We start from the raw sequence: 13,084 nt of genomic DNA on the forward strand, positions 1-13,084 counted from the left end.
TGGTGCTGTAGCCATCCAACCAGCTGTCAGAATGATGAAACCCCTGAGGAAGGTGCCTCAAATGGCACCCTATTCTCCACATCAGGATTTCCCCAACTCGGTCCCGGGGACCCCATGTTTTGGTTTCTGCCCTAGTGCTACACAGCTGATTCAAATAATCAAAGCTTAATTATGAGTTGATTATTTGAATCCGCTGTGTAGTGCCTAGGGCAGAAACCAAAATGTGCGCACAGGGGGGGCTCCAGGACCGAGTTTGGGAAACCCTGCTCTACAAAGTGCACTCCTTTATGGGCCCTGTTCAAAACCAATGCATTATATAGTGAGAAGGGAGCCATTTTGGACATAGCCCTGGCCTACTGCCTGCCAGTCTCAGCCTTTACCAGTTCAGCTGTTTATGGCTTCTTGTGTAAGCATGTATGAGTCACCCCTTCCCTTATAAAACATTTATCTCCTCCATAAAAATGAAATATGAAGAAGCCCAGTAAGATAGCCAGTGACATCTGAAGGCAGTCCAGACATGCCATTGTAATAAAGGTAATCCAGGATAGTGTGTGGTTGAGGAAGAGAGGAGGCTTTGACATTCAAAGATGGCTCTTTAGTTTGTGCTTGTCAGAGGATGTCACTTTACAACATTAGCTAGTGTGTGTGTGTCTAAATGATTAAGCTGGAGCATGCCACACTATAAGCCTGTTTTCTACTGTGTGTGCAGTGCTGAAGCCTCTGGTGGAGGTGCTGAGTGACCCAGACTTCCTGAACCTCATGCTGCTGTCTCAGCTGGAGCACCGCGAGCAGCTCAACGAGCACCACAAGAAGGCCTATACCTACGCCCCGTCCTACGAGGAGTTCATCAAGCTCATCAGCTCCTCCTCAGACATCGACTTCCTCAAACAGCTCAGGTACAGACAGAGCAGCCCAACCCTCCTCCTACTAGTGCTTCTGAGTGTGGGTCGTATGTGTGTCGATGTCCTGACTGACAGAAGATCTCCAGTTTTCTCATTAGCCATGCCGGCACGTACACCTCAACCACACTGTCTCGTGTCACCCCGACTTGCGTGCGTCATCATACCAACACGTCACACCGTCTCTCCCCTTTACTGCTGAGAGATTAGTGCATTTTGAAGCCCGTCGGGTTTTGGTTCGGTTTATTTTTAAACGATCAATTTAAATGTTTTAAACAATACATGCATTATGTGGGTTCAATGCTGTAACAGCACAAAACAAGATGGTAGTGCGTGACTGCGCTTTACTATCACTTATTAGGCTCTAACCATTTATTCACATTAAAATATTTCAGTTGTGTATGTTATTTTATTCCAAGTCATCTCATCTCTGCTCAGGCAGTATTAGCCAGACAGCCTTTTATCTCAGTGCTCCCAAAAGAGTCATCAAAAGAGTCATCCTGGCTAGCTGTCTGACGAAATCACTATTTTAGTATCAAGTCATAGTTATTTAGCAGTTTTAAAAAGTATCAATCAATTAGATGTATTGTCGGGTAGAGATGCCTAACAACCGCTCTCTATCTGTCTGGTGTATCCATCTTTCTTCCTCTCTGTCTGCCACCCCCACAAGCATGTTTGCCCAGCAAGAACCAATGAGAACAGGCAGCTGTAGGCGCAATGGATTCTGGTCATTGTAGTTAATTACCATGTTTTCTGCTCTTAAGTCACCCTGAGTGACAAACCTATGTGTTTGTGAGCCTCTGTATACCTGCTTCTCTGTGTCCCTAAGCATAGAGAGCTCTCCTGTCTGACAGCCTCATTCGTGATTCCCTCTCCCCTTGTCACAGCCCTGTGTTTATCATTGACATACAGCGCAGCTTTTCATGAAATGACACTAGGACCAGAACAATCCCTGGCTGCAGCCTCTGATCAGGGTGCTTTACCAGCTCTTGGTGTTGGGCCGTGCTGTGTTCAGCTCTCCTGCAGGCTACAGTCATTACTCCCCCCAGCGCCACACTCTTATGAGCCATGCCAACCGGACGAAGATTCTTGTAGGATCTAAACATTGTTTGTTAGTGAACAAAGGTACGAGGTGGAGCTTGTGAGTGTGCAGGTTCTATTTTATTAAGTCAGCCTGTCGCCCTAACACCGCGACGCTGGCTGGGTCAGCTTGTCGCCCTGACACCGCGACGCTGGCTGGGTCAGCTTGTCGCCCTGACACCGCGACGCTGGCTGGGTCAGCCTGTCGCCCTGACACCGCGACGCTGGCTGGGTCAGCCTGTCGCCCTGACACCGCGACGCTGGCTGGGTCAGCCTGTCGCCCTGACACCGCGACGCTGGCTGGGTCAGCCTGTCGCCCTGACACCGCGACGCTGGCTGGGTCATAAGGGATCATAGCTTTCACCTGGTCCATCTCATGGACAGAGCAGATTTTCCTAATGTTTTGTAAGTTTGGCGTCACTTAGAAATGTCCTTGTTTTTGAAAGAAAAGCACTTTTTTTGTCCATTGAAAATGACATCAAATTGATCAGAAATACAGTGTAGACATTGTTAATGTTGTAAATGACTATTGTAGCTGGAAACGGCTGATTTTTAATGGAATATCTACATAGGTGTACAGAGGCCCACTATCAGCAACCATCACTCCTGTGTTCCAATGGCACGTTGTGTTAGCTAATCCAAGTTTATCATTTTAAAAGGCTAATTGATCATTAGAAAACCCTTTTGCAATTATGTTAGCACAGCTGAAAACTGTTGTTCTGATTTAAAGAAGCAACAAAACTGTCCTTTAGACCTAGTTGAGTATCTGGAGCATCAGCATTTGTGGGTTCGATTACAGGCTCAAAATGGCCAGAAACAAAGAACTTCCTTCTGAAACTCATCAGTTTACTCTTGTTCTGAGAAATGAAGGCTATTCCATGCGAGAAACTGAAGATCTGGTGCAACGCTGTGTAGTACTCCCTTCACAGAACAATTCTAACTGGCTCTAACCAGAATAGAAAGAGGAGTGGGAAGCCCCGGTGCACAACTGAGCAAGAGGACAAGTACATTAGTGTCTAGTATGAGAAACCGACGCATCACAAGTCCTCAACTGGCAGCTTCATTAAATAAAACCCGCAAAACACCAGTCTCAGTCAACAGTGAAGAGGCGACTCCGGGATGCTGGCCTTCTAGACAGAGTTGCAGAGAAAAAGCCATAACTCAGACTGGCCAATAAAAAGAAAAGATTAAGATGGGTAGAAGAACACGCACACTGAACAAAGGAACTCTGTCCTGCTTGATTTTTGCTCTGACGTGTACTGTCAACTGTGGGACTTTATATAGACAGGTGTGTGCCTTTCTACAGGTTGACTCCAAGTTGTAGATGCATCTTAAGGATGATCAATGGAAACAGGATGCACCTCAGCTCAATTTCAAGTCTCAAAGCAAAGGGTTTGAATACTTACGTAAATAAGGTATTTTAGTTTTTTAAATAATTTACAAAAATATCTGAACCTGTTTTCGCTTTGTCATTATGGGGCATTGTGTGTAGATTGAGGATATATATATTTTTTAATCAATTTTAGAACAAGGTGTACTGTAACTTTTTCCACATTTTGTTAAGAGATCTGAAGAGCTTCCGAAGTGTGTGTGCAGACACACCTGTTAAATAATTATTTTTAAGCCTTGAGACAATTTGAGAGCTGTGTGTGTGTGTGCCATTCAGAGGGTGAATGGGCCAGACAAAATATTTAAGTGCCTTTGAACAGAGTATGGTAGAAGGTGCCAGGCGCACTTGTTTGTCAAGAACTGCAACGCTGCTGAGTTTCACACTCGCACATGGGAAACTTATCAAGAAGTGTCCACCACCCAAATGACATCCAGCGAACTTTACACATCTGTGGGAAGCGTTGGAGTCAACATGAGCCAGCATCCCTGTGGAACCCTTTCGACACCTTGTAGAGTCCATGCCCTGACGAATTCAGGCTGTTCTGAGGGCAAAAGGTGGTGCAACTCAACATTAGGAAGGTGTTCCTAATGTTTTGTACACTCTGTGTACATGCATACAATAATACAGTGCCTTCAGAAAGTATTCATGCCCCTGGACTTATTCCAGAGTTTTGTTACAGCCTGAATTCTAATTTTATTAAAGCACTTCTGACCCATTTACACATAATACCCCATAATGACAAACGGTAAGTATTCACACCCCTTTGCTATGACACTTGAAATTGAGCTCAGGTGCATCTAGTACATTTTTTAAATCATCCTTGAAATGTCACTACAACTTGATTGGAGTCCATCTGTGAACAATTAAATTCTTTGGAGGTGATTTAGAAACACACCTGTCTATATAAGGTCCCACAGTTGACAGTGTATGTCAGAGCAGAAACTATACCATGCAGTCCAAGAAACTCTCTGTAGTTCTGAGATAATGGTGATAAGGCATATATGTGGGGAAGGCTTTAAAATAATTTGTCAAGTGTTGAACGTTTCCAAGAGCACGGTGGTCTCCATTTGGGAAATTGAAAAAAAAAATCTGGAACTACCTAAACTCTGACCAGAGCTGGCCGTCTGACCAAACTGAGCAACCGGGCAATAAGACCTTGGTCAGGGAGGTGACCAAGAACCCAATGACCACAGAACTACAGAGTTCCTTGGCTGAGATAGGAGAACCTGCCAGAAGGACAACAGTCTCCACAGCACTGCACGTGACCGCTGCTCCCCATCTAACTTAATAGAGGTTGAGAAAATATGCAATGAAGAATGGGGGAAAATCCACATGTGCAAAGCTTATACAGACATAGAGACCACTTATACAGACATAGAGACCACTCAAAGCTTATACAGACATACCCGAGACCACTCAAAGCTTATACAGACATACCCGAGACCACTCAAAGCTGTAATCTCCACCAAAGGTATTCTACAATTTATTGACTCTGGTGTGAATAATTATGCAAATAATTGTTGTATTTCATTTGAATTAAGTTTGCAAACATTTCTAAACATTTTTTTCTTAGTCATAATGGGGTATTGTGTGTAGATGGGTGAGAAGAAAAATCTATTAAATCCATTTTGAATTCAGGCTATAATACAGGATGTGGAATAAGTCAGTGTAAATACTTTCTGAAGGCACTGTGCATGCAGCTGGTGTTCAGCCTGCCTTGTGCCTGACGATCAGAAACTGCATTGGAGGACTGATGTATTCGTCCCAAATGGCACCCTATTCCCTATAGTGCGCTACTTTTGACCAGAGCCCTATGGTAGTGAACTCTATAGGGATGAGGGTGCCATTTGGTATGCAGACATTGAATGCCCTGTAGTTACTAGTGTATGATAAATCAGCAAAGCATCTTATAATACCGGATCCATCACAACTGTGGATCAGTCCAATCTTTCTGTATGGCACTCTCAAAGGCAATGATTTCATACGCTTTAATCGTTAAAACTAGTCATGTTCTCCACATCGATCACAAGATATAGACCCTTTTTTTCGTTGCTAATTTGAAACTATATTGATCCAACTGTAAACCATTTTTTCTTAAGCACTATGAGCCTTGGCAATGTTCTCTTGTATTAAGCAGCTGGCTAAAATGTTGCAAGGACAGCCTGCTACATTATCTAAGGATGACTCATATGTATCTACTGTTGGTAGTCTGTTTACCAGAGGTGTCTGATCCGATTCTCAGTTACGGAAATCATTTAGGCTAAAGTGTTGGTTCTCTTTCCGTGTCCAACAGTTTAAACCAGTGGATTTACTTTTTAGGCATTTAAGAGGCTCTTTATCAGTCGACTTACAGGAGCAATTAGGGTTAAGTGCGTTGCATTAGGGCACATCGACAGATTTCTCTCCTAGTCGACTCAGGGATTCGAACCAGCGACCTTTTTGTTACTGGCCCAACGCTCTTAACTGCTAGTCTACGTGCTGGATATAAGGCTTTTCACTTGTGCGATAATTGCAGTATCCAGACAGCTAAATTAGCTAGTTTTGCATGGTAGATGTAACCATATTTAAGCCCACTGATGATGTGGAGCTCTAGCTTAAATTACACCGAACCTGCCCTGTCCGTATACCTTACTGCTGGGTTTCCATGGGAACTGAGCTTCAGTAAGATGACATGTACTGTAGCAGAGCGCTTTATCAGGGAATCAAGAACAGGGTTTTTATCAGTGTAACGGGGGTTTTATATCACTGTAACAGGTCTCTAAAACAGGGGTTTATCAGTGTAACAGGTTTCTAAAATGAGGGTTTTATATCACTATAATGGGGTTTTTATATCACTGTAACAGGTCTCTGTAACAGGGGGTTTTATATCACTGTAACAGTTTTCTAAAACAGGTGTTGTTTATCAGTATAACAGGTCTCTAAAACGGGGGTTTTATATCACTGTAACAGGTCTCTAAAACGGGGGTTTTATATCACTTTTTTTGTAATACAAATCTCAACTTCTTTTGGTTCTGTTTTTTATACCACTATAATGCTCCAGGGCTAATTTAGTTAGCATTTTGGCATGTTTTTATAGAATTGGAAAATAAGTTATAAAGCTAACATCCCTTATCACTACAACATGTTTCTAAAACAGGGGTGTTTATATCACTGTGATGCACAGCAAATACTTCAATTGTTTAAGCATATATATTGCAGAACAGTGAATATTGACAAAACATTGCTCTTAAATGGGTCAGGGGTTAGCCAACATGTACTCAAAACAGACATACAGGTAAATTTAAACATTTATAAAATATGTTAAATGATTAATTTAAATCAGCCTATTCCCTATATAGTGCACTACTTTTGACTAGAGACATGGGCCCTGGTTAAATGTAGTTCACTATATAGGGAATAGTGTTCCATTTGGGATACAGTGTTCCCATACAGGCAGTGGTTGATGATGCCTTCACTATTTTGTGCTGTATTATGTCAATACCCCGTAATGACAAATCAAAAATGTGTTTTTAGAAATTTTAGCTAATGTATTAAGCGATTACAGCCTTGAGTCCTCTTGGGTATGACACTACAAACTTGGCACACCTGTATTTGGGGAGTTTCTCCCATTCTTCTCTGCAGATCCTCTCAAGCTCTGTCAGATTGGATGGGGAGTGTTGCTGCACAGCTATTTTCAGGTCGGGTTCAAGTCTGGGACTGGCTGGGTCACTCAAGGACGCCCCAGTCTGAGGTCCTGAGTGCTCTAGAGCAGGTTTTCATCAAGGTTCTCTCTGTACTTTGCTCTGTTCATCTTTCCCTCTCCTGACTTGTCTCCCAGTCCCTGCTGCTGAAAAAAATCCCCACAGCATGATGCTGCCACCACCATGCTTCACCGTAGGGGTGGTGCCAGCTTTCTTCCAGACGTGACGCTTCGCATGGAAGGTTCTCCTATTCCCACAGAGAAACTCTAGAGCTCTGTCAGTGTCCACTGGGTTCTTGGTCACCTCCCTGACCAAGGCCCTTCTCCCCCAATTGCTCAGTTTAGCTGGGCTGCCAGCTCTAGGAGGAATCTTGGTGGTTCCAAACTTCTTCCAGTTAAGAATGATGGAGGCCACGGTGTTCTTGGACATTCAATGCTGCAGAAGGCTTTTGGTACCCTTCCCCAGATCTGTGCCTCGACACAATCCTGTCTCCGAGCTCTACGGACAATTTCTTCGATCTCATGGCTTGGGTTTTGCTCTGTTATGCAATATCATCTGTGGAACCTTTATATAGACAGATGTGTGCCTTTCCAAATCATGTCCAATCCATTTGAATTTACCACAGGTGGACTCCTGTTGTAGAAACAGATGAAGGATGATCAATAGAAACAGGTTGCACCTGAGCTCAATTTCGAGTCTCATAGCAAAGGAAATAAGGTATTTCTAAAAACCTGTTTTTACTTTGTCTTTATGGGGTATTGTGCTCAGATTGATGAGAAATGTTTTATTTAATCAATTTTACAATAAAGCTGTAACGTAACAAAATGTGGAAAAAGTCCAGGGGTCTGAATACTTTCCGAATGCACTGTATGTATGAAGCACTGTATGTCTAATGCTCTATGTAATGTTATTGACGTGTTGCATGTGTCTTAAGATGACATGCTGTATGACGCAAATATTATTTCCTGATGGATACAATGGTTATCATCCCAATCATATCTACCCATAGCCAAGGTCACATGGCCTTGAACTACCATCAGCATTACTTGTAGTTGACTGCATGCAAACCAGTCTGTCTGTGAGAGTGCCAGAGGGAGGCCCTGCCATCTATTGCATTTATTTGATGTCTCTGGTCATTTGAGGCGAGGCATGGTACGAGGCAGTGAGAACGCAAAATGATTGCAGTTGGTGTCATCTCCACTTGCTTGGAGTCATTGTTTCATTGGCACTTTTTAATGGCTTATTTCACCTGTAATTGGGATGTGAAATTCAAACAATGTTCTCTGCACCACCATGGCTTTCCAACCTTCTGATACTTAACCATAAATGACATACGTCTTACTATTGTGGCGGGTGGCTCTTTGGGCAGGCCTACAGGATGACGTCCTGTTTTCAATTATACTAATGGTATGTTAGTCCAGCTGAAACAACTCCTTTTTTTCTTCCCATCTCTTCTCCCTTCCTAACTTCTTCCTCTCGCTCCTTCTGTAGGTACCAGATCGTGGTGGAGATCATTCAGGCCACCACCATCAGCAGCCTCCCCCAGCTGAAGAAACAGAAAGGTAGGCCATGAACCACAACTCTACTGTCTCTAGTGAACAACCTTTAGCTACAGGCTATGCTCTTGACGCTTTGTGAATACGGTCTAGAGTAGGAGTGCTGATCTAGGATCAGGTCCCCCCCTGTCCATGTAATCTTATTTAATGTGAACTAAAAAGGAAAACTGATTCTAGATCAGCACTCTTACTCTGAGAGGCTTTATGCCTACGGGTCCAGGTCTATAACAGCTCTGACGTCAATGGAGTTTGATGTTGCATCTATGACTAAGAGTGATGATTGACAGCTGGGCAGTTACCAAGGTGTCGGCACAGTGATTACCCAGAGAAATTAACCGGAAATTTCCTATGAGGCGAAGGGTCTTTATGAGCCAGTGAATGCATTAAAATGTTTCTCTCTCAGCAAGCTGCAACACTTTAATATTCTCTCTTTCTCAGCGAGCTGCGATGGGCAGTGGACTGGAAACTGACAGGCTGGAAGCTAAATGTCATTCACTGATCTCTCACACAGCAGAAAGGAGAGGCTGCAGTTGTCAGTCTTCACCTTTTCTCAGATGAATTGAGCGATATGATTCAGAGAAAGAGGGGGGATGATTTGTATGTGATGAATGAGAAAGACATTGTGGCAACTCCAATGTGAGCTAAAAGCTGTTCACTTGATCCTCTGTCTCACCCCATCTGCCTCCCAGCCAGGCTTTCATTACCTCTGTACAGGGGGGAAATTGAGTTATGTTTGTAGGAGGGCAGATGATGTTTCCTCCACAACGTAGTGCGTCATGTTCTCATTCACCCTCCTCTAGTCCATCCAGAGACGTCATGTTGAAAATAGATGTAACATGAGTTGTTTGAATCATCCTAACACAGTAATGGGGATGGTGTGGAACTCAATAGTGTCAATTTGTCTGAAGGATTCATGTCCCATCTCCTGTCTGAGACCTGCAGGGTTCTCTTGTTCTCTCTGTCTGAGGGAGCTAGTTTTATTGGTCTCAATACAAGGTTGATAAAGAATCTCTTATCACTTATCACATATTTGAAGGGCTGTGCCTTTGTCCTTGGTGTTCGCTTTGATTAACCTATCAAATCTTTGGATTAAAGCATCTGTGGCCTCGGTGGTTGTATTTAATTGATCAACCGTATATTTTAAATATACTAAGATGTCTTCCGACAACTCGTCCCTACAGACAGTAAAGGGAAGGAGACTGCAGCCATGAAGGCCGACCTGCTCAGAGCACGCAACATGAAGCGCTACATCAACCAGCTGACTGTGGCCAAGAAGCAGTGTGAAAAACGCATCCGTCTCCTAGGGGGCCCCAACTACGAACAGCAGGAGGAGGGCTGCACGGACGAGGGAGACGGGCCCCAGAGTCAGAGGGTATGACTATACACACACACACACACACACACACACACACACACACACTGCCCAGTGTTGATGTTTGGCTGGGGTTTATGTCAGTCTGTCTGCAGTCCCTCTGCTCTAAACCCTCTAAATCTAAAAAAAAAAAAAAAAAAACTCTTCTCAAAAAATTATATTGCTACATGCGCCGAATACATGGTGAAATGCTTACTTACAAGCCCTTTAACCAACAATGCAGTTAAGAAAATATTTACTAAATAAACTAAAGTTTTTAAAAAAGCAACACAATAAAATAACAGTAACGAGGCTATTTATACAGGGAGTACCGAGTCAGTGTGCGGGGGTACAGGTTAGTCGAGGTAATGTGTACATGTAGGTAGGGGTGCATAGATAATAAACAAAGAGTAACAGCAGTGTAAAGAAAAAAGGGGGTGGGGGGTCAATGCAAATAGTCTAGGTAGCCATTTGATTAACTGTTCAGCAGTCTCAGAGCTTGGGGGTAGAAGCTGATCAGAAGCCTTTTGTACCTAGACTTGGTGCTCCGGTACCCCTTGCCATGCGGTAGCAGAGAGAACAGTCTGACGGGTGGCTAGAGTCTTTGGCAATTTTTAGGGTCTTCCTCTGACACTGCCTGGTATAAAGGTCCTGGATGGCAGGAAGCTTGGTCACAGTGATGTACTGAGCCGTATGCTCTACCCTCTCTATCGCCTTGCGGACGGATGCCGAGCAGTTGCCATACCAGGCGGTGACGCAACCAGTTAGGATGCTATCGATGGTGCAGCTGTAGAACAGCATTCTCATGTATGTGTTCCTTTTGTCCAGGTGGGAAAGGATAGTGTGGAGTGCAATAGAGATTGTGTCATCTGTGGCTCTGTTGGTGCGGTATGCTAATTGGAGTGTGTCTAGGGTTTTTGTGTTGTGAGCCATGACCAGCCTTTCAAAGCATTTCATGGCTACAGTGAGTGTTACAGGTTGGTTGTCATTTAAGCAGGTTACCTTGGTGTTCTTGGGCACAGGGACTATGGTGGTCTGCTTGAAACATGTTGTTATTACAGACTCAGTCAGGGACATGTTGAAAATGTCAGTGAAGACACTTGCCAGTTGGTCAGCACATGCTTGGAGTACACATCCTGGTAATCCCTCTAAACCAGGGGTGTCAAACTCATTCCATGTAGTGTCGGCTGGTCTTAATTTTTTAAACTTTCAATTAAGAACTCGTCAACCAGGTCTGGAGAGTTCCTTACTAATTTTTGAATTTACTTCATCAATCAAGTACAAGGGAGGAGCGAAAACCTTCAGACAATCGGCCCTCCGAGGAATGAGTTTGACACGTGCTCTAAACCCTCTAAACTCTGACAGTAGCAGATTAAATCCTGTTTTATTACACAGCAGAACAGCCAAGATGGCAGAACAGCCAAGATGGCAGAACAGCCAAGATGGCAGAACAGCCATGTGTTTGTTTGATAGTGTAATATCTACAGCACACACATGCACTGAGCCCTTTGGCATTTCACAGTGAGGGCTGTGTTGACATACCCGGAGGTTCCCTATAGAGTATAATTACAGCAGGGAGAGGAAGACCTTATTGCCTCTCATTTCATTACATTAGTTCATATTGTAACTGTATTTGAGTGTCATTAAACATTACTTTGACTCCTCTGCAGTCCCAGATGCCTGAGCTTTAATGAATGTGGGCCTGGCATTCCCTTATCTGGAGTTCAGTAACTGATCGGATGGGGCTCTGGTCAAAGTAGTGCACTATGTAGAAAATGGGGTGCTATTTGGGATGCAGTCTGTGTCAGCCCACCCTGAACACCCTGTTGGAACATTGGCCCATTAGTCCCGTAACGACATGATGGCTGAGCTCTCAATGTTTTTGACGAGTACAGTGTCTGTATCTGGCAGTGATAAATAACCTCAGGTCTCCTCACCACACTGAATAGTGCTCTACTCTGTACATTTTTGTTGTCACCTTTAAATTGGCTGGCTAACCTTCAAATCAATGGCATTTATTGACTGCCACCCTATTCTGATTCGGAGGGGTTGAGTTAAATGCGGAAGACACATTTCAGTTGAATGCATTGTTGTACAACTGATTAGGTATCCCCCTTTCCCTATTCCCTACATAGTGGACTACTTTTGACCATAGCCCTGTGTTTAAAGGTAGTGACCTGCCATTTGGGATGCACAGTCTGCTGTTCTCTGGGGCCAGTATACAGGCTTCCTATGGTCATGAAAACCCTGGAAAAGTCATTTTACAATTGTGTTTTCCAACCCACAGTTTGGAAATTTTATTTTAAGAATTTGTTAATGTAATTTATTTAGGCACAGTTTAAAAAATATATTTTATCAATCAAATAAAAATCTACATATCAGCCAGGATCGGAATGACGCTTTAGTGCGTGTGTTTACGGGCATCACTTGCATGTGTGCACAACGAGTGGGACGTTTCTCAAGGACAGAGACAGCAGCAGGTAGGCCTAGCCTGTAAAATATGATAGAGAATAAACTAATAACTAATTAGGTAGCCAAATCAAAACATATTGTAACCTGTAGTTAACTGTTTAGCTATTGTTATCATGTTTGAATGTTTTTGTCATATCCCCAAAAACCTTCCACAGACACTCGCGACTAAGGCCATACAAAGTTGATGAACATTTGTGAATGATTCTTATGATTCTTTTCAACGGTTCTTTTTGACGAAACAAAGGATTCACTTCGCCGTTGTATTAGATGGGATTCGGTTCAATCGAATCATGCGAACAGTCATTTTAGGGGAGTTCTTTTTATGTATCCTTTTGAATTATGTCACTTCAACTTGTTTTGTAGTCGATTTAGGCATCCAATGTAAGGGACATTGCAACACAAGACATTGCTAGTCAGCCTGCAAGTAAACGCATCTAAGGACTAAGGTAGCACATAAAAATAAAAAATAAAAATGTTTTATTTAACCTTTATTTAACTAGGCAAGTCGGTTAAGAACAAATTCTTATTTACAATGACAGCCTACCAAAAAGCCTCCTGCGGGGATGGGGCCTGGGATATATATAAGAACTTTTTAATACAATATAAATATAGAATAAAACACACATCACAACAAGAGACAACACTACATAGAGACC

At 43.2% G+C, this 13,084-nt stretch overlaps 1 protein-coding gene across 2 annotated transcripts in view; it reads left to right on the plus strand.

Annotated features, from left to right (window-relative positions):
• The window catches only part of snx25 (sorting nexin 25), a 55,028-nt gene that overhangs the window by 13,535 nt on the left and 28,409 nt on the right, over window positions 1-13,084 (plus strand). For both annotated transcript variants that reach the window (XM_042325900.1, XM_024428886.2), the window contains exons 5-7: window positions 710-896; window positions 8,541-8,611; window positions 9,787-9,977. In XM_042325900.1, the coding sequence (XP_042181834.1) occupies window positions 710-896; window positions 8,541-8,611; window positions 9,787-9,977 (449 nt within the window). The remainder of the gene's footprint in view (window positions 1-709; window positions 897-8,540; window positions 8,612-9,786; window positions 9,978-13,084) is intronic.

The sequence above is a fragment of the Oncorhynchus tshawytscha genome, linkage group LG08 (genome assembly GCF_018296145.1).
Source record: "Oncorhynchus tshawytscha isolate Ot180627B linkage group LG08, Otsh_v2.0, whole genome shotgun sequence".
Classification (NCBI taxonomy): Eukaryota; Metazoa; Chordata; class Actinopteri; order Salmoniformes; family Salmonidae; genus Oncorhynchus; species Oncorhynchus tshawytscha.